Below are 22,435 nucleotides of genomic sequence, written 5' to 3'. Positions count from 1 at the left end.
CGAAGTCACTATTAACATCACCAACTAGCTTGGTTAGTTGGGACTCGCCAACCATGATAGTTGTTGCCTACGTAGGACAATTGGATATTTTTAAAATCATTTATTGAAGTTCTTGTGTCATCATCATTGAATCTTTGCTAGCTAGCTACAAGCCAATGATTTGTTTAGCGTAGCCACGTCAAATGAATAGAATGATTAGAACTAATGACTGGGTCAAACATGAGAGAAGATCTAACGACCAGCCAGCTTCGGTAGCAACTTCAGAATGCAAAAACAGATGTATTCGTTAAAATAATGTTTTTAAAGAAAACATTTCATTAATATCTGTATAAATATGTTGACAAGTGTTCTATAAAAGCAATAAGGCCCTCTAACCGGGAGATTATTGTGTGATAACTCCCTCCTAAGGGCTGTTCACAGCTCTTGGCTTCATCTCGGTCCTAAGAACTGCCCTAAATCGGGAATTATCACACAATAATCCCCGGATTCTCATGCCTTATTGCTTAAATGACATGTTTTTATACAAAAATGGTAAAACAATGTCATACCAGATTTACAGTGCAGAATGTCATTGCGATGGGTTGTGTGTTTGTGCTATGGACAGCACTTGATCCAACTTTGGCAACTCGATGTACCACCGAGTCCTCTAGCACCCATTCACATGTTCTCTCTCTCTCTTCCCCATCCCCCCCTCTTCTTCTTCCCCTCTCTTTCTTCCCCATCCACTTCCCCCAGTCCCTCTCTTTCTTCCCCATCCACTTCCCCAGTCCCTCTTTCTTCCCCATCCACTTCCCCAGTCCCTCTCTTTCTTCCCCATCCACTTCCCCCAGTCCCTCTCTTTCTTCCCCATCCACTTCCCCCAGTCCCTCTCTTTCTTCCCCATCCACTTCCCCCAGTCCCTCTCTTTCTTCCCCATCCACTTCCCCCAGTCCCTCTCTTTCTTCCCCATCCACTTCCCCCAGTCCCTCTCTTTCTTCCCCATCCACTTCCCCCAGTCCCTCTCTTTCTTCCCCATCCACTTCCCCCAGTCCCTCTCTTTCTTCCCCATCCACTTCCCCCAGTCCCTCTCTTTCTTCCCCATCTACCTCCCTCAGTCTCTCTCTTTCTTCCCCATCCACTTCCCCCAGTCCCTCTCTTTCTTCCCCATCTACCTCCCCCAGTCCCTCTCCTTCTTCCCCATCCACTTCCCCCAGTCCCTCTCTTTCTTCCCCATCTACCTCCCTCAGTCTCTCTCTTTCTTCCCCATCCACTTCCCCCAGTCCCTCTCTTTCTTCCCCATCTACCTCCCCCAGTCCCTCTCTTTCTTCCCCATCCACTTCCCCCAGTCCCTCTCTTTCTTCCCCATCCACTTCCCCAGTCCCTCTCTTTCTTCCCCATCTACCTCCCCCAGTCCCTCTCTTTCTTCCCCATCCACTTCCCCCAGTCCCTCTCTTTCTTCCCCATCTACCTCCCTCAGTCTCTCGCTCTCTCCCTCCCTCACCAGTAGCTGTTCTTGGTCTTCTTGGGCATGCGTGTCAGCGGAGGCTCCAGACAGCCCAGATGGTAGTAGAGCTTGCAGGTGTCACACAGGAGCAGGAGATGCTGGTCCTGGTTTTTCTTACAGATCCCACAGCTAAATAGGAACACACACACATACAGTACCAGTCAAAAGTGTTAAAAAAATCTTTATATTTTTAATATTTTAGATTCTTCAAAGTAACTATTCTTTGCCTTGATGACAGTTTTGCACACTCTTGGCATTCTCTCAACCAGCTTCATGAGGCAATCACCTGGAATGCATTTCAATTAACAGGTGTTCCTTGTTAAAAGTTAATTTGTGGAATTTCCTTCTTAATGTGTTTGAGTCAATCAGTTGTGTTGTGACAAGGTAGGGGTATACAGAAGATAGCCCTATTTAGTAAAATACCAAGTCCATATTATGGCATGAACAGCTCAAATAAGCAAAGACAAACGACAGTCCATCATTACCTTAAGACATGAATGTAAGCCAATCTGGAAAGTGCAGTCGCAAAAACCATCAAGCTCTATAATGAAACTGGCTCTCATGAGGACCGCCACAGGAAAGGAAGACCCAGAGTTACCTCTGCTGCAGAAGATAAGTTCATTAGAGTTAACTGCACCTCAGATTGCACCCCAAATAAATGCTTCACAGAGTTCAAGTAACAGACACATCTCAACATCAACTGTTCAGAGACTGCATGAATCAGGCCTTCATGGTAGAATTGCTGCAAAGAAACCACTACTAAAGGACACCAATAAGAAGAAGATACTTTCTTGGGGCAGGAAACACGAGCAATGGACAGTAGACCAGTGGAAATCTGTCCTTTGGTCTGATGAGATTTCTGGTTCCAACCGCCGTGTCTTTTTGAGACGTAGAGTAGGTGAATGGATGATCTCTGCATGTGTGGTCCCCACCGTGAAGTACAGTATGAAGGACGAGGTGTGATGGTGCTTTTCTGGTGATATTACCTGAGATTTATTTAGAATTCAAGGCACACTTAACCAGCATGGCTACCACAGCATTCTGCAGTGATAAGCCATCCATCTGGTTTTCACTTAGTGGGACTATCATTTGTTTTTCAACAGGACAATGACCCAACACACCTCCAGGCTGTGTAAGGGCTATTTGACCAAGAAGGCCTCCACAATCATCCGACCTCAACCCAATTGAGATGGTTTGGGATGAGTTGGGCCACAGAGTGAAGGAAAAGCAGCCAACAAGTGCTCAGCATATGTGGGAACTCCTTCAAGACTGTTGGAAAAGCATTCCTCATGAAGCTGTTTGAGAGAATGCCAAGAGTGTGCAAAGCTGTCATCAAGGGTGGCTACTTTGAAGAATGTAAAATCTCAATTTGATTTGTTTAACACTTTTTTGGTTACAACATGACTCCATATGTGTTTATGTCTTCACTATTATTCTACAATGTAGAAAATAGTACAAATAAATAAAACCCTTGAGTGAGTATCTGTGTCCAAACTGTCTATTTCCTGTACATACAGGAAATACATCAAAATCAACTCTAAGTGGATAGTTCTCAGATGAGAAGCTAGATATAAAGAGCATATAAAGAAAACAGGTATGATAATACATACTCCTTAGGAATAGTGATGGTTGTAGAGTGTTGGAGTGCCCCAGGGTTGAATACTGGGACCTCTCTGATTGCCCAGCCACTCAATATGAGACTTTTACTTGTTTGTAATGCCTGTTGTTTGAATGTTTGTGTGTTTGTTTGTTTACCTGTAGAGGACAGCTGGTAGGTTGGAGGACTTCCCAGGAGCTCCTCCCTCCTTCTTGCTGGGCTTTCTCTCTTTAGGGGCTTTCAGGACCGACGGGGAGTTCAGTTTCTGTCACGGAGAGAGGCACGTCCCACAATCAACTCAAAGGAGTAGTTAAGACATCAGAGAGAAGCAGTGAAGGACAGAGAGGTCAAAGGTGTCCACAGAGAGGAGGGAGCGGGACAGAGGGATGAGGGAGAGAGAGAGAGAGAGAGAGAGAGAGAGAGAGAGAGAGAGAGAGAGAGAGAGAGAGAGAGAGAGTGGGAACCTATTGTTGGTCAGTAGACAGACAGACAGCACGACATATGTCGGATGTGGGTCTATTTCTCCCCAGCATCTCTTTGGCTGCATGGTGGCTACTGTCTGTCGCAGGTTAATTAGAAAACGGATCTGCTAGGGAGCTACTGGGGAACTGGTGGGCCACTAAACAGACAGGCTTCTCACTTGGGCAGTTCTAATCTGAGCACGCTCAGTACGCCGCCGCCCTCGGCTCCCAGGGACCGGTCCTATAGGGGGACCTAAGAGAGAGAGGCCAAGGCCACAGGACCCCAGGGTGTGTGTGTGTTTGTCTGGAGTGTGTTATCTACTAATTGTGGACCACAGTCTCCTGGTGCAATAGCTCAGTGAGTAAAAAATCCCTCCACTACTGATAGAGGGAAGTCCCCTGTCAGTTAGAGTTAATATCAAAGAGATGTGTGTGTATGTGTGTGAAGGTATCTGCTAAAATAAGAATTGGAGACAGGGAGTGAGAACCAGCACAGCCTCAGGCCATCTGTCTGGTTCATACTGGGAGTCAGACAGGCTCTGAGGCAGTGGGGGACTGAGCGGCGAGCACACACACACACTAACACAGCACACACACAAACGGCACCCTGGGAAGGGTCAGCTGATTGGCACGCTTCAAGGAAGAGTCTCGGTGTGCGACACACACGTGCACAGCATTTCAAATGGGATGCTTTACCTCCGTGCCAAACGGAACACTGCCTGGCAATGTTAATGAAGTATCTCAATGGTTAAAAAGCTGTGACCGAGGTGTTTTAAGTTGCACAATGTCTTCACTTTTAGAGAGTACCTCTCTCTCCCTGAGGCGTCCCCCACAACGACAACACTGAGTCAGTGTCTGGGATGAGGGCTGGGGCTGCGGACAGCAGTCATTTCTGGTCATTTAAGGGATGGGACGGGCGGAAGCAGGGGAACTAGGAAATGAAAAGGGATCAGATAGATGACAAAGCAACTCGGGGACGTGACTGATGTAGCCACTTAAACCTTTCTACGTTTCTAATTATGGGATGTATGGAGGTCGTTGCAGATTCACGTGGTTCTTTTCTTCCAGTCTTTCTTTCTTCACATCCTTTAGTTATATCGCTCCATCCATTTATCTGAAGACAGCCCCCATCGCACCCCTATCGCAAGCCACACTTTTAATCAAGCATCATGCATTCACTTAACCGCTTACGTAGATTTCTAAAGGGCTGATTACATATGCAGTCTACGGGCAACTGTATGATTGTCTTATCTAGGACTACCCCCTAACCTTAGAGAGACTGGGTGTAACCAGAGGGGTGTCTGTGTACAGCTATAGCATCCTGTCAGAACACCAGCTCTCTGCAGGCCTCTCCGCCTCAGTTCTCATTCTCACCTAAACACAGCACAACACACACCTCACACACACACGCAAACCTCGCACAGATACACACACACCTCGCACACACACCTCACACAAACCTTGTCGTTTCCATAGTGTCATGTGAGAGAGGCTGTCTGAGACTGCGTCAGTGTCAGTACATTACCCTGCTGTCTCCTCTCTCACAGCACAGAGCCTGTCTGGTTATTCATCTCTTCAGTGTCAGTACATTACCCTGCTGTCTCCCCTCTCACAGTACAGAGCCTGTCTGGTTATTCATCTCTTCAGTGTCAGTACATTACCCTGCTGTCTCCTCTCTCACAGTACAGAGCCTGTCTGGTTATTCATCTCTTCAGTGTCAGTACATTACCCTGCTGTCTCCCCTCTCACAGCACAGAGCCTGTCTGGTTATTCATCTCTTCAGTGTCAGTACATTACCCTGCTGTCTCCTCTCTCACAGTACAGAGCCTGTCTGGTTATTCATCTCTTCAGTGTCAGTACATTACCCTGCTGTCTCCCCTCTCACAGCACAGAGCCTGTCTGGTTATTCATCTCTTCAGTGTCAGTACATTACCCTGCTGTCTCCCCTCTCACAGTACAGAGCCTGTCTGGTTATTCATCTCTTCAGTGTCAGTACATTACCCTGCTGTCTCCCCTCTCACAGTACAGAGCCTGTCTGGTTATTCATCTCTTCAGTGTCAGTACATTACCCTGCTGTCTCCCCTCTCACAGCACAGAGCCTGTCTGGTTATTCATCTCTTCAGTGTCAGTACATTACCCTGCTGTCTCCTCTCTCACAGCACAGAGCCTGTCTGGTTATTCATCTCTTCAGTGTCAGTACATTACCCTGCTGTCTCCTCTCTCACAGTACAGAGCCTGTCTGGTTATTCATCTCTTCAGTGTCAGTACATTACCCTGCTGTCTCCTCTCTCACAGCACAGAGCCTGTCTGGTTATTCATCTCTTCAGTGTCAGTACATTACCCTGCTGTCTCCCCTCTCACAGTACAGAGCCTGTCTGGTTATTCATCTCTTCATCTCTTCAGTGTCAGTACATTACCCTGCTGTCTCCTCTCTCACAGTACAGAGCCTGTCTGGTTATTCATCTCTTCAGTGTCAGTACATTACCCTGCTGTCTCCCCTCTCACAGTACAGAGCCTGTCTGGTTATTCATCTCTTCAGTGTCAGTACATTACCCTGCTGTCTCCCCTCTCACAGTACAGAGCCTGTCTGGTTATTCATCTCTTCAGTGTCAGTACATTACCCTGCTGTCTCCCCTCTCACAGTACATTACCCTGCTGTCTCCTCTCTCACAGTACAGAGCCTGTCTGGTTATTCATCTCTTCAGTGTCAGTACATTACCCTGCTGTCTCCCCTCTCACAGCACAGAGCCTGTCTGGTTATTCATCTCTTCAGTGTCAGTACATTACCCTGCTGTCTCCCCTCTCACAGTACAGAGCCTGTCTGGTTATTCATCTCTTCAGTGTCAGTACATTACCCTGCTGTCTCCCCTCTCACAGTACAGAGCCTGTCTGGTTATTCATCTCTTCAGTGTCAGTACATTACCCTGCTGTCTCCCCTCTCACAGCACAGAGCCTGTCTGGTTATTCATCTCTTCAGTGTCAGTACATTACCCTGCTGTCTCCTCTCTCACAGCACAGAGCCTGTCTGGTTATTCATCTCTTCAGTGTCAGTACATTACCCTGCTGTCTCCTCTCTCACAGTACAGAGCCTGTCTGGTTATTCATCTCTTCAGTGTCAGTACATTACCCTGCTGTCTCCTCTCTCACAGCACAGAGCCTGTCTGGTTATTCATCTCTTCAGTGTCAGTACATTACCCTGCTGTCTCCCCTCTCACAGTACAGAGCCTGTCTGGTTATTCATCTCTTCATCTCTTCAGTGTCAGTACATTACCCTGCTGTCTCCTCTCTCACAGTACAGAGCCTGTCTGGTTATTCATCTCTTCAGTGTCAGTACATTACCCTGCTGTCTCCCCTCTCACAGTACAGAGCCTGTCTGGTTATTCATCTCTTCAGTGTCAGTACATTACCCTGCTGTCTCCTCTCTCACAGTACAGAGCCTGTCTGGTTATTCATCTCTTCAGTGTCAGTACAATACCCTGCTGTTTCCCCTCTCACAGTACAGAGCCTGTCTGGTTATTCATCTCTTCAGTGTCAGTACATTACCCTGCTGTCTCCTCTCTCACAGTACAGAGCCTGTCTGGTTATTCATCTCTTCAGTGTCAGTACATTACCCTGCTGTCTCCCCTCTCACAGTACAGAGCCTGTCTGGTTATTCATCTCTTCAGTGTCAGTACATTACCCTGCTGTCTCCTCTCTCACAGTACAGAGCCTGTCTGGTTATTCATCTCTTCAGTGTCAGTACATTACCCTGCTGTCTCCCCTCTCACAGTACAGAGCCTGTCTGGTTATTCATCTCTTCAGTGTCAGTACATTACCCTGCTGTCTCCTCTCTCACAGTACAGAGCCTGTCTGGTTATTCATCTCTTCATCTCTTCTGTCCCTGTTTATATCTGTATGTTTAAGTTCCAGTTATCACATAACATTGTTGACTTGGGCGCCGTTTGAATTTCGATCCTCTTGGATTCAGTCATTCCACACACTACCTGAGTGTGAATAATGTTTCACTGGCTGTTGCTTTGGACAGAATGTCTGAATAAAATATTGTTTAATGGCACTTCCAAACAGGCTCTGCTACTTAAAAAAGTCTCACAGAGCAATTTCTGTAGAGCCGCATTTCGCACTCATTAAACGACCCATCACCCGTGGCGACGCACCTTGGCGATTTGGTTGCCATGGCAAGTGGGAACGTGATAGAAAGCAAGCGGACCGTGTCTAACTTCATTTAGAGTGAAGCAGAGCCAGGTCTGGTCTGCCTTTATGGCAAATGACAGGTCAATCACTTAGTGTAAATGAAAGATGTTGTTTTTTACAGGAGCCCATTACGGGCTGCAGAATTACCCCACGGTAACTTTGTGGGTTGCTATGGCGGGTTGCTATGGCCAATCTAGATTCCTCTCAATCCCTCATCATCACCAGCTCCTGGGCATGTAGCAGGGAGACCTGTCCGGTTGGAGTTTAGTCCTCTGACTTTCTAACCAACGTTTCTGTTCTGCGTATGCGTGAGGAAACAACAAACGAAGGACCGGTGCTGGAGCTTGGTTTAGTGGGAGGGTTGCCAACTCACGAATAAACATTCAAAAAGAAAGATAGGAGGAGGAGAATGGATGAGGAGGAAAGGAGGATGAGAAAGTGGACAGAGGAGGAAGAGGGAAGGAGGGGAGGAGGAGGAGAAAGTGATGTGATATTAACAGACCTGTCCTAGGATTCCTCCCAGCATGGTCCATATGACCTGGCCCTCACTCCTCAGAACACTGTTGACATTCTGCAGGTCCTCCAGAGACTCACACAGCTACAGAAAGGGAGAGACAGACAGGTTGTGTGTATGTGTGAGTGTGAGAGAGAGATGCACACACATACCCTTGTACTCCCCCTTACATACTCATACAAAGAGAAACATCAAAGGACACACACACACACACGTAAAAACACCTGTCATGTCTATATTTGAAGACAGACAATAGATAAGACGTGAAGCTCCTCAGAGAGATGAGAGGAGGAGAAGAGGTGAGTATTATTAACTGGATGTGAATCTCAAGTACTGTAATTCTCTGTCGGTCTGTCTCCTTCTGTCTCTTCCTCTCCATCTCTCTGTCTGTCTCCTTCTGTCTCTTCCTCTCCATCTCTCTGTCTGTCTCCTTCTGTCTCTTCCTCTCCATCTCTCTGTCTGTCTCCTTCTGTCTCTTCCTCTCCATCTCTCTGTCTGTCTCCTTCTGTCTCTTCCTCTCCATCTCTCTGTCTGTCTCCTTCTGTCTCTTCCTCTCCATCTCTCTGTCTGTCTCCTTCTGTCTCTTCCTCTCCATCTCTCTGTCTGTCTCCTTCTGTCTCTTCCTCTCCATCTCTCTGTCTGTCTCCTTCTGTCTCTTCCTCTCCATCTCTCTGTCTGTCTCCTTCTGTCTCTTCCTCTCCATCTCTCTGTCTGTCTCCTTCTGTCTCTTCCTCTCCATCTCTCTGTCTGCCTGTCTCCTTCTCCCTCTACCTCCCCCTCTATCGCTCTGTAATTCTCTGTCGGTCTGTCTCCTTCTGTCTCTTCCTCTCCATCTCTCTGTCTGTCTGTCTCCTTCTGTCTCTTCCTCTCCATCTCTCGGTCTGTCTCCTTCTGTCTCTTCCTCTCCATCTCTCTGCCTGTCTCCTTCTGTCTCTTCCTCTCCATCTCTCTGTCTGTCTCCTTCTGTCTCTTCCTCTCCATCTCTCTGTCTGTCTCCTTCTGTCTCTTCCTCTCCATCTCTCTGTCTGTCTCCTTCTGTCTCTTCCTCTCCATCTCTCTGTCTGTCTCCTTCTGTCTCTTCCTCTCCATCTCTCTGTCTGTCTCCTTCTGTCTCTTCCTCTCCATCTCTCTGTCTGTCTGTCTCCTTCTGTCTCTTCCTCTCCATCTCTCTGTCTGTCTTCTTCTGTCTCTTCCTCTCCATCTCTCTGTCTGTCTGTCTCCTTCTGTCTCTTCCTCTCCATCTCTCTGTCTGTCTGTCTCCTTCTGTCTCTTCCTCTCCATCTCTCTGTCTGTCTTCTTCTGTCTCTTCCTCTCCATCTCTCTGTCTGTCTGTCTCCTTCTCCCTCTACCTCCCCCTCTATCGCTCTGTAATTCTCTGTCTGCCTGTCTCCTTCTGTCTCTTCCTCTCCATCTCTCTGTCTGTCTTCTTCTGTCTCTTCCTCTCCATCTCTCTGTCTGTCTGTCTCCTTCTCCCTCTACCTCCCCCTCTATCGCTCTGTAATTCTCTGTCTGCCTGTCTCCTTCTGTCTCTTCCTCTCCATCTCTCTGTCTGTCTCCTTCTGTCTCTTCCTCTCCATCTCTCTGTCTGTCTCCTTCTGTCTCTTCCTCTCCATCTCTCTGTCTGTCTTCTTCTGTCTCTTCCTCTCCATCTCTCTGTCTGTCTTCTTCTGTCTCTTCCTCTCCATCTCTCTGTCTGTCTGTCTCCTTCTCCCTCTACCTCCCCCTCTATCGCTCTGTAATTCTCTGTCTGCCTGTCTCCTTCTGTCTCTTCCTCTCCATCTCTCTGTCTGCCTGTCTCCTTCTGTCTCTTCCTCTCCATCTCTCTGTAATTCTGTCTTTCTCCTTTCGCTTCCTCCCCCTCTATCTCTCTGTAATTCTCTGTCTGTCTGTCTCCTTCGGTCTCTTCCTCTCCATCTCTCTGTAAGTCTCTGTCTGTCTGTCTCCTGTCTCTTCCTCTCCATCTGTCTGTAATTCTCTGTCTCCTTCTCCCTCTCCCTCCCCCTCTATTTCTCTGTAATTAATTGTCTGTCTCTTCCTCTCCATTTCTCTGTCTCTTCCTCTCCACCTCTCTTCAATTCTCTGTCTGTCTGACTCCTTCTCTCTCTTCCTCCCCCCATCTCTCTGTCTGTCTCCTTCTGTCTCTTCCTCTCCATCTCTCTGTAATTCTCTGTCTGTCTGTCTCCTTCTCCCTCCCCCTCTCTGTAATTCTCTGTCTGTCTGTCTCCTTCTCTCTTCCTCTCCATCTTTCTGTAATTCTGTCTGACTCCTTTCTCTTCCTCCCCCTCTCTTTCACCAACTCTCTGTAACTCTGTGTCTCCTCTCTCTTCCTCCCCCTCTCTTTCTCCATTTCTCTGTCTGTCTCCTCTCTCTTCCTCCCCCTCTCTTTCTCCATTACTCTGTCTGGCTCCTTCCCTCTCTTCCTCCCCCTCTTTCTCCACCTCTCTCTGGACTTTACTTATTAATCAGCTCTGCCAGAGGAGGTGAAAGGAAAACGTTCACTAACACCTCACATTATCTCCCAGAGATGACTGAGTCTACATCCTCCTCCTTGCCAGGGACTTTATAGCTGTATCAGTAGCTAGACTTCTAATCTTAATTATCCTTCTCCCTCTTTCCCTCTCTGTGTTTCTCCATCTCTCCCAGGGCTGCTTCTCCCTATTTCCCTCTCTGTGTTTCTCCATCTCTCCCAGGGCCGCTTCTCCCTCTTTCCCTCTCTGTGTTTCTCCATCTCTCCCAGCGTTGCTTCTCCCTATTTCCCTCTCTGTGTTTCTCCATCTCTCCCAGGGCCGCTTCTCCCTATTTCCCTCTCTGTGTTTCTCCATCTCTCCCAGGGCCGCTTCTCCCTATTTCCCTCTCTGTGTTTCTCCATCTCTCCCAGGGCCACTTCTCCCTATTTCCCTCTCTGTGTTTCTCCATCTCTCCCAGGGCCGCTTCTCGCTCCTTCTCTGTTTTTCTCTTTCCATCTCCATGTAAAAGCAAGTCGAGCGGTGCAATTAGCAACACACACTCCATTAATAACGCCTAATACGTGTGGCAGAAAGACTGAACGCAACATTAACTCCTCTGACTTTTACTCCGCTATTTTATTCCCTTCTTCATCGGGCCTGATGGAGCGAAGCTGCCCTGCGCCACCGTACCCAGGTCACATGGGGAGGACAGATGAAAGGAGGTAGATGGAGAGACAGAGCGAGAGAGAGAAAAGGCAAGGGACACAAGAGATTGAGGGAGAACGAGATGGATAGAGCGAGAGACAGAGATGAGAGATGGCGAGAGCTAGACGGAGGAGGAACAAGAACGCTCTTAAAATGCCATTTTTCACGGTATGTAGTAAAACAGTGGTTAATGTGTCATTGTCGGTTTATGAATGACGCACTGTCTGTGTTTCTGAAGACCAGAGGCCATGTCGTACAAAGACATAGCACAGCTTCAGTGTGAGGACTCAGAGCAACGCTGCTGGAGAATCACTGGTAAACCCCTAGGTGACTGGTTGATAACAGTGTGGATTAACATTTTGTCCACCATCTCCCTGGCCGTGTCTACTACCACAGAGCAGTCAAGCAAGCATTTTTTCCCGGTAGTTTTTACGGCTTGTACCCCTACTAACCTTGTTGTAGTCGACGTGCAGCTTCTCCTGCTCACTCTCCAGCTTGTCTTTGAGGCTCTTCTGCTCAGAGATATTGTCCTGGATCTGCACCATCTTCATGTTCCTCTCTGCATAGCAATAAGGACACCAATCAATAAACCACCATCCCAATCTATACACACACATCAATAGGACCGATCCCAATCTATCTCCATCTATATACAGGAAAAGGCACATGAGAAACAGGGTGTACTGATCTGATGGGAGATAGCTGGGGGATGTTGTTCAAGGTTACTGGCACGCTGTGTCGTCACACAAACACGTGCGAGCGCACACATTCACGCACACCCGCAAACACACATCTGGCAATGGCATCATCATCATTCATTTTGGGGAAGAAAATGTATTTTTTTCCAGGGCTGCATGCTCAGAGCCTATAGAACTCTGGCACAGACTCTCAGAGACAGTTCACATTTAGTAACAACATGAAGTATAATCGTGTATTAGGTTGGTAATGTAAGTCTATGTAGCCATCCGTCAGATGGTTTCCCTGCTCACCCAGGTAATAGTTGACGAAGTCTGCAGTGAGGGCGGGCTGCTTGTGTTTCCTGCGTCCGTCCACACTGGCGCTGATGTCTGACGTGTCTACGGGGAAGATGTCCGTGCTGAAGAAGAAAAAAACAGGGCAGACCCGGGATTTGAACCGACAACCCTCTGGTTGCCGGTCCACCTCTCTAACCTCTAAGCCCCTCCCTGATGAGGGGAAAAGGTGCAGCTCTCGCACTTCCAGTTAAAACTAATCTTTGTGAATTCTAGGGGTGTGCCGAGTAGTCGGACAAAACGAGTATTGTAACTGATTTGGCCAATTTATGGATACGATTATGATCGGAGTATTTTTTGTAATTATCCGTGATTGGAAAAACAGTTATTTTCGGTGCCAGCAAGCATATTTCTCATGTCATTCAGATACTGTCTTTGTGTGTAGTCTAAATAACTCAACTGGCTAGTTTGTCTGTCTGTAAAGAGAAGGGCGTGCTGTACGTTGATCCTGCTGCTCTGATTGGATAATTTCATTGGATTACTTTATTTTTACATTTTTAATTTAACCTTTATTTTAACTTTACCTCGCATGTTTTCAGTCTGATGATTTAGATTGCTGCTGCCTGCTACTATGATAAATCACATGGTGAGAACATTTGCTATCAAGCTATCATTGTGCAAAATATCTCAAAATTGGGGCACGGGTAGGGAAAAAATATGCTGATAAACTGATGCAATAAACTGATGCACATTCTGACTGAGTGACAGCAAACTTGATGGTCCACTGCACGTTGAGGACACAGACACACACACAGACACACCCCTCCGGGCACTGCTCCTAATTTGCAGCTTTTTTTCAGTGAGAACATGCAGGGAGGTATTTTGCCAATACCTATTTAGGCATAATAAAACAAGTTTTTTCCTATCACGAGTATCATCCGATCCGAATATCAACTGTCAATTTAAGGATACGATTATGAATATGAGTACTGCCATGTTGGCACAACCCTAGTAAATTCTACATTTGGGCTACACCTCAGCTATTGGTCGATCTGAACACTGTCTTTTCCCGCAGACATATAAATCCTCTTCAGGAACGATGGCCCCCCCACGGGACGGTTAAGATAACGTAAGCTAATGTGATAAGCATGAGGTTGTAAGTAACATTAAAATTACCCAGGACATATCTGATATGGGCAGAAAGCTTAAATTCTTGTTAATCTAACTGCACTGTCAATTTACAGTAGCTATTACAGTGAAATAATACCATGCTATTGTTTGAGGAGAGTGCACAGTTTTGAACTTAAAAATGTATAAATAAACCAATTAGGCACATTTGGGCAGTCTTGACACAACATTTTGAACAGATATGCAATGGTTCATTGGATCAGTCTAACACTTTGCACACACACTGCTGGCATCTATTGGTCAAAATCTAAATTGCGCCTGGGCTGGAATAATACATTATGGCCTTTCTCTTGCATTTCAAAGATGATGGTATTATCTTTTACCAGATCTAATGTGTTATAGTCTCCTACATTAATTTCATATTTCCACAAACTTCAAAGTGTTTCCTTTCAAATGGTATCAATAATATGCATATCCTTGCTTCAGGTCCTGAGCTACAGGCAGTTAGATTTGGGTATAACATTTTAGGCGAAAATTTAAATAAAAGAGTTGGATTAATTAAGAGGTTTTAACTCCTACCTGATGCCCATGAGCTCAGCCTTCCTCATGAGTTTCCTGATGGCGGAGGCGCTGGAGGTCAGGGGTCGCGGCAGCTTTTCCCGGGGGACCCAGGCCTGGGGCCGGGTGTTACGGGACAGCTCTGCCCTGGACCGGTACTGCTGCAGCCGGGTGGTAATACGGGCCTGCCAGGGGTTCAACACAACACAAAGAAACACACACTTCATTATCTAATGACAGTTTGACTGCGTCCCAAATGGTACTCTATTCCCTATAGGTCCTGGTCAAAAGGAGTGCACTATATAGGGGATAGGATGCCATCTTGGATGCAGAAATTACAACTTAAAACCTCCCCAGGTTGTTGCTGCTGGGTTCTCCTTCAATTCACTCCTGCCTGGCTCAGTTGGTAGAGCATGGAGCTTGCAATGCCAGGGTTATGAGTTCAATTCCCATGAGGGACCAGTATGAAAAAGTACCAAAATGTATGCACTCACTACTGTAAGTCGCTCTGCACAAGAGCGTCTGATAAATGATTCAAATGTCAAATGTAAATGTAAAATAAAAGTAAATAAGTGATATATGGATAACTTACTGTCGAAGACAGGTCATTGAGTCTGAGCCAGTCTTGACCTCTCACCTGTGCCTCGGGGGCCAGCTGCTTCTCTTTGTCCTGTAGAGACGCCTTGCAGTAGGACTGGAGAGCCAGGTAGTTCTTCCTCTTCCACTTCCTGTCATAGCGGTCCGCATGCTGCTTACAGTACGCAAAGAAGGGATCGGCTATGTCCTGGGGAAACACACACGTGTTCAAAACACGATCGACCACAGGTCAACATTGTTCCTTGTGTACCGTGTATGCCATGCCTTTCAGCACTCTTAAGTCAAGAGATCAATTTGCCTGTGTAAAATACAGTCAATTACATTCAAAATAACATGTTAGATTCTGGGTTAAACATGGAACATTGTTATACTAGAGACATGATACATCAGAAGTAATACTATAGTACCTGAGGAGTGATAGAGACAGTTTTTTTTTTTTTTACATCAATGGTTATCTGTAGGAGACAGATGGCTTTGGAATGTGCTGGGTGGACGGGAGGCAGTTAAGGGAGTGCTATAGGTGAAACAGGTGGAGAGCTTTGGATTAGACATCAAGGGGGTTGAGGTCAGGTCACCTTAAGTGAGAAGGAATGGTTTATTACCCCATCACTTTGTCTTCCTGTCAAACCATAACAGATGTAAGGGTTGGAGAGGAGGAGTGCATCTAAATTGGAGTATATATATATATATATATATATATATATATATATATATATATATATATATATATATACTTGTGTTAAAAAACATGTTTTGTCTAATGCAGCTGTATTGATCCCCTGGGAAGAATGAAACTTGGTTCAGCTTTCATAGTGTCTGTAGAGTTTTTACTCTGAGAATTAGAAACTAACAAATACTAACGGTTTCATTGTTATCCGAGATCAAAATAACATCAATGTAGTGCTCCCATAGAGTGATGAACTGTGCTCACTGGTGAAGAAGAGTGCATCTTATTCTTACAACGGAGTATGGCGATGGGGATTTTTTTCTCAGTAATGGTCTTCCAAATTCCAGGTAAGAAAACAGTGAATTACAATAAAAGCCTGTATTTCTTAATTATATTCCATATCCACAACAACCATACAGCTCACCTTCAAGGTCCTAAAACATTCATCTCTCTCTTTCCTCTTCATCCTCCGTCATAGGGATAAAATACACTACAAAACCCGCCGGCCATTTCCCAGGCAGGCCCCTGGCTCCCCTAGAACCGTTTAGGCTTAAGGTGTTTCGGTGGATTTTATCAGAGGCTTCACCTGTTGATAGGGGCCCTTTGCCACAGCTCACTGGATTAAGTGGATAACGGTGAGTAGGCACTTTCTGGGCTGGGTTTATCGGTGCGCCGGCTGGGTTTATCGGTGCGCCGGCCACCTTTATGCCACCGAAATAAGTGAGGCGATTCGCATATGAGCTGCACTGCAGAAGGATCCTGAATACTAACTATAACCAGACCGTTATAGTGTACAGACTTAGATTTGTTATTACAATTTCCATGTAAGCAGGAGGTTGGTGTAGGAGCCAGGGCCGGTTTATAGACTGTTTTAAAGGACTACTCGTTTGGGACCAGAGGAACTTACAGTAAATTAATACCTTACTGTCTCATTGACAAACTGATTCCAAGTAAGGAAGTCAATCAATTGATCAGATGAATTAAGGCTACTGATGGGAGGTCTGGAAACTGGGATCTGATGGATATCCTGCTCTAAGAACATCCTCACCCCCGCTATGTTGTTGAAACGCATAACAGGGTCTTTAAAAACAGACTGAGATTTAATCAAATCCCACTTCTGACACCATATGTGAGGAATTTGACAAAATAAATTTTAAAAAACACAGGGTCACATGATTCATGTCCTGTTTTCTTCTCTTACCTCCTCCGCAGCTGCCTCGGAGAGAAGCCCCTCCCTCTGAGCACAGGTCACATGGAAGTAGGATCGGCACATGCCAGCATCACAACTGATACACACGCCTGTCCGGGCGAACCGGGTGTCCTCGCAGAAACTGCACTCCTGGACACAGAGGAAGCAAAAACATTGGTCAGAAACCCCATTTATGCAATAGAGAGCTCAGAAACTGCACTCAGAGACAAAGGAGACCATAAAAGGTTCAGAAACCTTCGACAATGACTTCCCTCAGTTCAATCAAACAAACAAAGTGACCACATGGAGAAACTTGCAAATGCTTTAATTATTCTCCTCTCAAATATAGTAATACCAGTCTTCCAGCAGCAATTCATTTTCCGTTTGAAAAGGCCCTGAACCACAGCAGGAAGCCTTTTCAAGTGCTTCTAAAAATCATTCTCCTCCACAAAAGTCTTCTATTGGCTTAGTGACCCTCAAAAGGGTTCTATCTAGAATGAATGTCAGAGTGACTCCACTGATTGATCACTCCACTGATTGTATAGTTGGATGTAAAGTTTGACAGTAACTAACCACACAAGAGTCATTTTATTACTGTCTTAACTGTGCTGCTCCTCATAAACCAGACTAATTCATCACAGACAACGGAAGTCTATTGTCTGTGTTGTCAAAAACAGGGAGTCCAAAAATCTAAAACCCATTCCTCAGTCTTCCACTGTGAAAAAGCATGTTGGAAGTAATATGGATTGATTTTGTTCCACACGATTTACATCATCTTTATTCTTTGAAACATATAAAAACATGTCATTTGTACTTGCCTTGGCCCCATACTTGGAGTAATTCATCTCTGTGAGAGTCACTGGTCGTAGTTTATCAATGTCCCCAAACGCTACTCCAGGGACGTAGAGCGCACAAACCACATGGACCCATCTAGAAAATACACATGAAAAGGATACATTAGCAAAGGCGCTATTTCAAGCATGTGCCTACTACACCTACTCATTCAAGGGTTTTTCTTTGTTTTTACTATTTTCTACATTGTAGAATAATAGTGCAGACATCAAAACTATGAAAAAACACATATGGAATCATGTAGTAACCAAAATTCTTCAAAAGTAGCCACCCCTTGCATTGACGACAGCTTTGCATACTCTTGGTATTCTCTCAACCAGCTTCATGAGGTAATCACCTGGAATGCATTTCAATTAACAGGTGTGCCTTGTTAACAGTTCATTTGTGGAGTTTCTTTCCTTCTTGCATTTGAGCCAATGCATTTGAGCCAATCAGATGTGTTGTGACAAGGTCGGGGTGGTAAACAGAAGATAGCCCTATTTGGTAAAAGACCAAGTCCATATTATAGCAAGAACAGTTCGAATAAGCAAAAGAGAAACAACAGTCCATCATTAATTTAAGACATGAAGGTCAGTTAATATGGAACATTTCAAGAACTTTGAAAGTTTCTTCAAGTGCCGTCGCAAAAACAATCAAGAACTATGATGAAACTGTCACTCATGAGGACCGCCACAGGAAAGAAAGACCCAGAGTTACCTCTGCTGCAGAGGATAAGTTCATTAGAGTTAACTGCACCTCATATTGCAGCCCAAATAAATGCTTCACAGAGTTCAAGTAACAGACACATCTCAACATCAACTGTTCAGAGGAGACTATGTGAATCAGGCCTTCATGGTCGAATTGCTGCAAAGAAACCACAACTAAAGGACACTAATAAGAGACTTGCTTGCGCCAAGAAACATGCGCAATGGACATTAGACCGGTGGAAATCTGTCCTTTGGTCTGATTTGCCATGTCTTTGTGAGATGTTGAGTTGGAGAACAGATGATCTCTGCATGTGTGGTTCCCCCCGTGAAGCATGAAGGTGGTGGTGTGATGCTGGTGACACTGTCTGTGATTTATTTAAAATTCAAGGAACAATTAACCATCATGGCTACCACAGCATTCTGCAGTGATAAGCCATCCCATCTGGTTTGCGCTTAGTGAGACTATAATTTGTTTTTCAACAGGACAATGACCCAAAACACACCTCCAGGCTGTGTAAGGGCTATTTGACCAAGAAGGCCTCCACAATCATCCGACCTCAACCCAATTGAGATGGTTTGGGATGAGTTGGGCCACAGAGTGAAGGAAAAGCAGCCAACAAGTGCTCAGCATATGTGGGAACTCCTTCAAGACTGTTGGAAAAGCATTCCTCATGAAGCTGGTTGAGATAATGTCAAGGGTGTGCAAAGCTGTCATCAAGACAAAGGGTGGCTACTTTGAAGAACATCAAATCTAAAATCTATTTTGTGTTATGTGTTATTTCATAGTTGTTATGTCTTCACTATTATTCTACAATGTAGAAAATAGTAAAAATAAAGAAAAACCCTTGAATGAGTAGGTGTGTCCAAACTTTTGACTGGTACGATATATATATAAAAAAAAATTGCAGGACGTAACATATAATATGAAATGTATGACGTTGTACACTACTGGCTGAAATTATACAAAACCTTTTAAAGCATCTTTAAGGTATACAAGTAAATGTGTGTTGACAAAGCTCTATTAAATTAGGTACTGCAAAATTTGAAAATGTAAACATAGCAAAATATGAAAACTTCACTCAGATAATGAACAGAAATGAATCACTTAAACACTTAAAAAGCTTTTAAAACTTCAGTAGTTGATTTCAGCAGCCCAAGCCACACTCTCTGACTGAGCATCAGTTTGGTGTGACACATTTTCACATGCGGACTTTGGGGACGAGAATCCGAAGTCCAATATAAAGATATCCATCTCCAGCAAGCAAGCGAGCGCTCCACAGTTTAATTTGCTGTGTTTTTCATGCTCTAGTGAAGTAGTAAATTCGGGTGCAGGCTGGCTGAGGAGCCTTATCAGCGACAGCGTGGCTGGAGTCTCCACGCTTCAAATAACACACTTTCTCTCTCTCTATCCCTCACTGTCTCTCCTCTCTTTTTCTCCCCCCTCCTATCTTTCTCTCCTTCCCTCACTTGCCTTCTTTCCCTCTCTCCATTCCCTACCCTTCTCTCTTTTTCTTCCCCTAACCCTCCCTCTCATTCTCTCTCTCCCGGTCTTCCCTCTCTTCTCTTTCCCTCTCTCCACCTGCTATACTTTCTCCAAAGCTGAATGCATGCACAATTTAAATGGAGAGAGGCTTTAGGTCGCCTGCAATGACTTATCATTAACGGCAAACTACTTTTGTTGATGTGGTTGAAGGCAATTCCTATAGTGTAGGCAATTCCTAGTGTGTTGATTGCAATTTCAAGAGTGTGCGTGATTGGTCCAATGTAATTCACCCAAATGAGCAAATTAAATCATGTGAAAAATCATAAAATCAGTGTGTAGAATCATGGCCCACCTCCCAGCGTCAGTCTCTTTGAAGATCCCGTCCTGATTGGGGCAGAGCTCACAGCTGGGCGTGACTCCGTTCTTGCAGGCATCACAGAACCACGGTTCCGTAGAGTTCTCCGAGGCAGAACTCATGATGGAATCGCTCTCCCCGTCCACTCCATAGCAACCTGGAACACATGTAGAACGTCTGTCAGTCACATCGTCAGAGCTGCTTTCAATAATGCTGATCGGTAGCTGAGAACAGTTAACATATTCCATTAGCTTTTACGTTTGCTGCGAACATTCAATGACTAACTATCATACATCTACCATGCAATAGCTCTATCAGAGTAAGGGTTGCAGAATCCATTACATTGTCTAACAACAAGGTGGTGGATCTTCTTAAAAGGTGTGAGTCACACCTAGGACGAGAACAAGCACACAATGTATTTACTTGTTTCCCCTAAAACCTCCAGAGAGCTTTCAGTCTACTCTAAAACTTTTTACTCCAGCATTCTAAGAGGGAATATTTTATCATATTGTCGAGGCCTCAGACTAAGAGAGAGAGAGAAGCCACACGCAAAGCACGCTAATATTTTTTCCAGGGTTCCCAAAACAATTACTTTCGTTGATGCGGTTTCTATGGCTGCTATTACACTGGCCAAACGTGGTCCGCGCTACAAATGAGGGCAGCAATCAGCCTCTCTGCCTTCCATTGGAGAGATAACACACTGGCTCCTAATTCAGTCAACCAGCCTCTAGGCTCTCTGAGCGATGGGAGACTCACAAATCAAACGTCTATGTTGTACATGCTCTGCATGCTTGTCACTCTGGACCACACTCGGGAATCAGTCGAGTCTGACGACCAACCGACGGCAAACAATGAGAAGCCACGGCAATGTTTATTCAGTTGTATTTTGTTTTTCCTCTCAGTGCATACATGTCCTCTATATGTGCTCTCTGATTTTGACCATTTGCTTTGCATCACAGTGAACAGATAGGTTAGAGTGGCTTGAAAACAATGTTTGTCTGTGTGGAAAATAGGCGGGTTATATAGGGTACTGCTGTATCCAGGTCGTCATTGTAAATAAGTCATTGTAAATTTGTTCTTAATTAACTGACTTGCCTAGTTAAATAAAGGTTCAATTTACAGCAGGATTATTTATGACCAGGTCAGGAAGTCTAAATCAGAATTACATCAATCAAGTCAGGATTACATCAATCAAGTCAGGATTACATCAATCAAGCACTGATTATTTCAATAGGGCAATGAGTACACAGCTGGAGCTTCATCCTGACCTCCAAACTACGATCTCTGCCTCACATTTAACTACAACAAACTACAATAAATGTCCTTTCTCAATGATTCCCCCCACAGTATGTAGGCAAGGGCAAGAGGCTAAGTCCCCAGATGCTCCAATATAGCTCAAGGTTTATTTTCAACAAAAAAAAGAAGATATTACTGAAAATACTGCTGGCAACAGTTGGGTGCTTAATAGTGATTGGTGCTTTGAACCAAGGGAACCGGGAGCTGTGAACGATAACCACGCTGGTTTTACCGACTTACGGCTGAACCGTCGCCGCAAATCTCCGATGTTCCTTTTGAACCGAGATACAAAGCTGGAAGCACTAAGCCATGGGGTGCTGGCTAATGTGAGCTAAGCTGACCAAAAGTGATGACTACGGGGTAGCTTCATAATCCTCCAAGTGAAGATTATCCTTGTCACAAATGACGAGCTTGGCAGTTAAAGAGGTTATAGGGGGTAGGGTATAGTGTTGACTAAATCAAGAGAAGAAGAAGTCATTTGAACTGTATTACGATTTTACAGTGAATGAAAGGTCTCACTGGGTATATGGTGCTGCTGAGGAAGGAAGGATGCAGTAGTGCTTACAAGACATTAGGTGTTAACATATAAGTGTGAATATGAGTGTGTGTGTGGTTCTGAATCTCCATCTGTTCTAATATGAAGATGGGTGTTTTTCTTTTTCCCCAGGATCAAACTAATAGGCACACATCATTTTGGTGAGAGAGCAATCAGTTATTTTGACAGTGCAGAGATGGGTTCCTATTTTCATGTTGGCAGCGATGTCACACTAATCATCTCTGTACGGTTCTCAACACACCCAACATAATGTCCATCTCTGCCTCCTCCTGAGAGTGAGGTGGAGAGAGAACACCTACACACCTGTCAGAGCAGCGCCATTAAAGGGGAATTCAGTTCAGTGTTATCGATGCTGCTTCAGTCTTACCTGTTCCATCAGTACATCTCATTTAGATTTCAGACAAATTATTTCAGATGGAAGTCGAACAAATCAATATTGTTTGAATATTGTGAGAAATGTACATAACAGCTGTCTCTTCATACATGCAGTTAATTAATTGTTTAATCAATTCAATAAACCAGTATCCTATGTAAAAACAACTCAAACTAATATCCTATTTAAAAACAACTCAATAAACTAATATCCTATGTAAAAACAACTCAAACTAATATCCTATTTAAAAACAACTCAATAAACTAATATCCTAGGTAAAAACAACTTAATAAACTAATATCCTAGGTAAAAACAACTTAATAAAC

At 44.9% G+C, this 22,435-nt stretch overlaps 1 protein-coding gene across 5 annotated transcripts in view; it reads right to left on the bottom strand.

Moving 5' to 3' along the window:
• The window catches only part of LOC109907364 (PHD finger protein 14-like), a 114,320-nt gene that overhangs the window by 82,107 nt on the left and 9,778 nt on the right, over positions 1-22,435 (bottom strand). For all 5 annotated transcript variants that reach the window (XM_031793394.1, XM_031793396.1, XM_031793395.1 and 2 more), the window contains exons 6-15: positions 19,882-20,041; positions 17,327-17,438; positions 16,521-16,658; positions 14,693-14,839; positions 14,077-14,240; positions 12,388-12,494; positions 11,851-11,957; positions 8,235-8,330; positions 3,239-3,345; positions 1,481-1,612 (exon numbers count right to left, since the gene is read on the bottom strand). In XM_031793394.1, the coding sequence (XP_031649254.1) occupies positions 1,481-1,612; positions 3,239-3,345; positions 8,235-8,330; positions 11,851-11,957; positions 12,388-12,494; positions 14,077-14,240; positions 14,693-14,839; positions 16,521-16,658; positions 17,327-17,438; positions 19,882-20,041 (1,270 nt within the window). The remainder of the gene's footprint in view (positions 1-1,480; positions 1,613-3,238; positions 3,346-8,234; positions 8,331-11,850; positions 11,958-12,387; positions 12,495-14,076; positions 14,241-14,692; positions 14,840-16,520; positions 16,659-17,326; positions 17,439-19,881; positions 20,042-22,435) is intronic.

Source organism: Oncorhynchus kisutch, linkage group LG17, assembly GCF_002021735.2.
Source record: "Oncorhynchus kisutch isolate 150728-3 linkage group LG17, Okis_V2, whole genome shotgun sequence".
Lineage (NCBI taxonomy): Eukaryota > Metazoa > Chordata > Actinopteri > Salmoniformes > Salmonidae > Oncorhynchus > Oncorhynchus kisutch.
The sequence above is the reverse complement of the archived record's forward strand: the minus strand, read 5'-3'. Positions and strand labels throughout refer to the sequence as shown.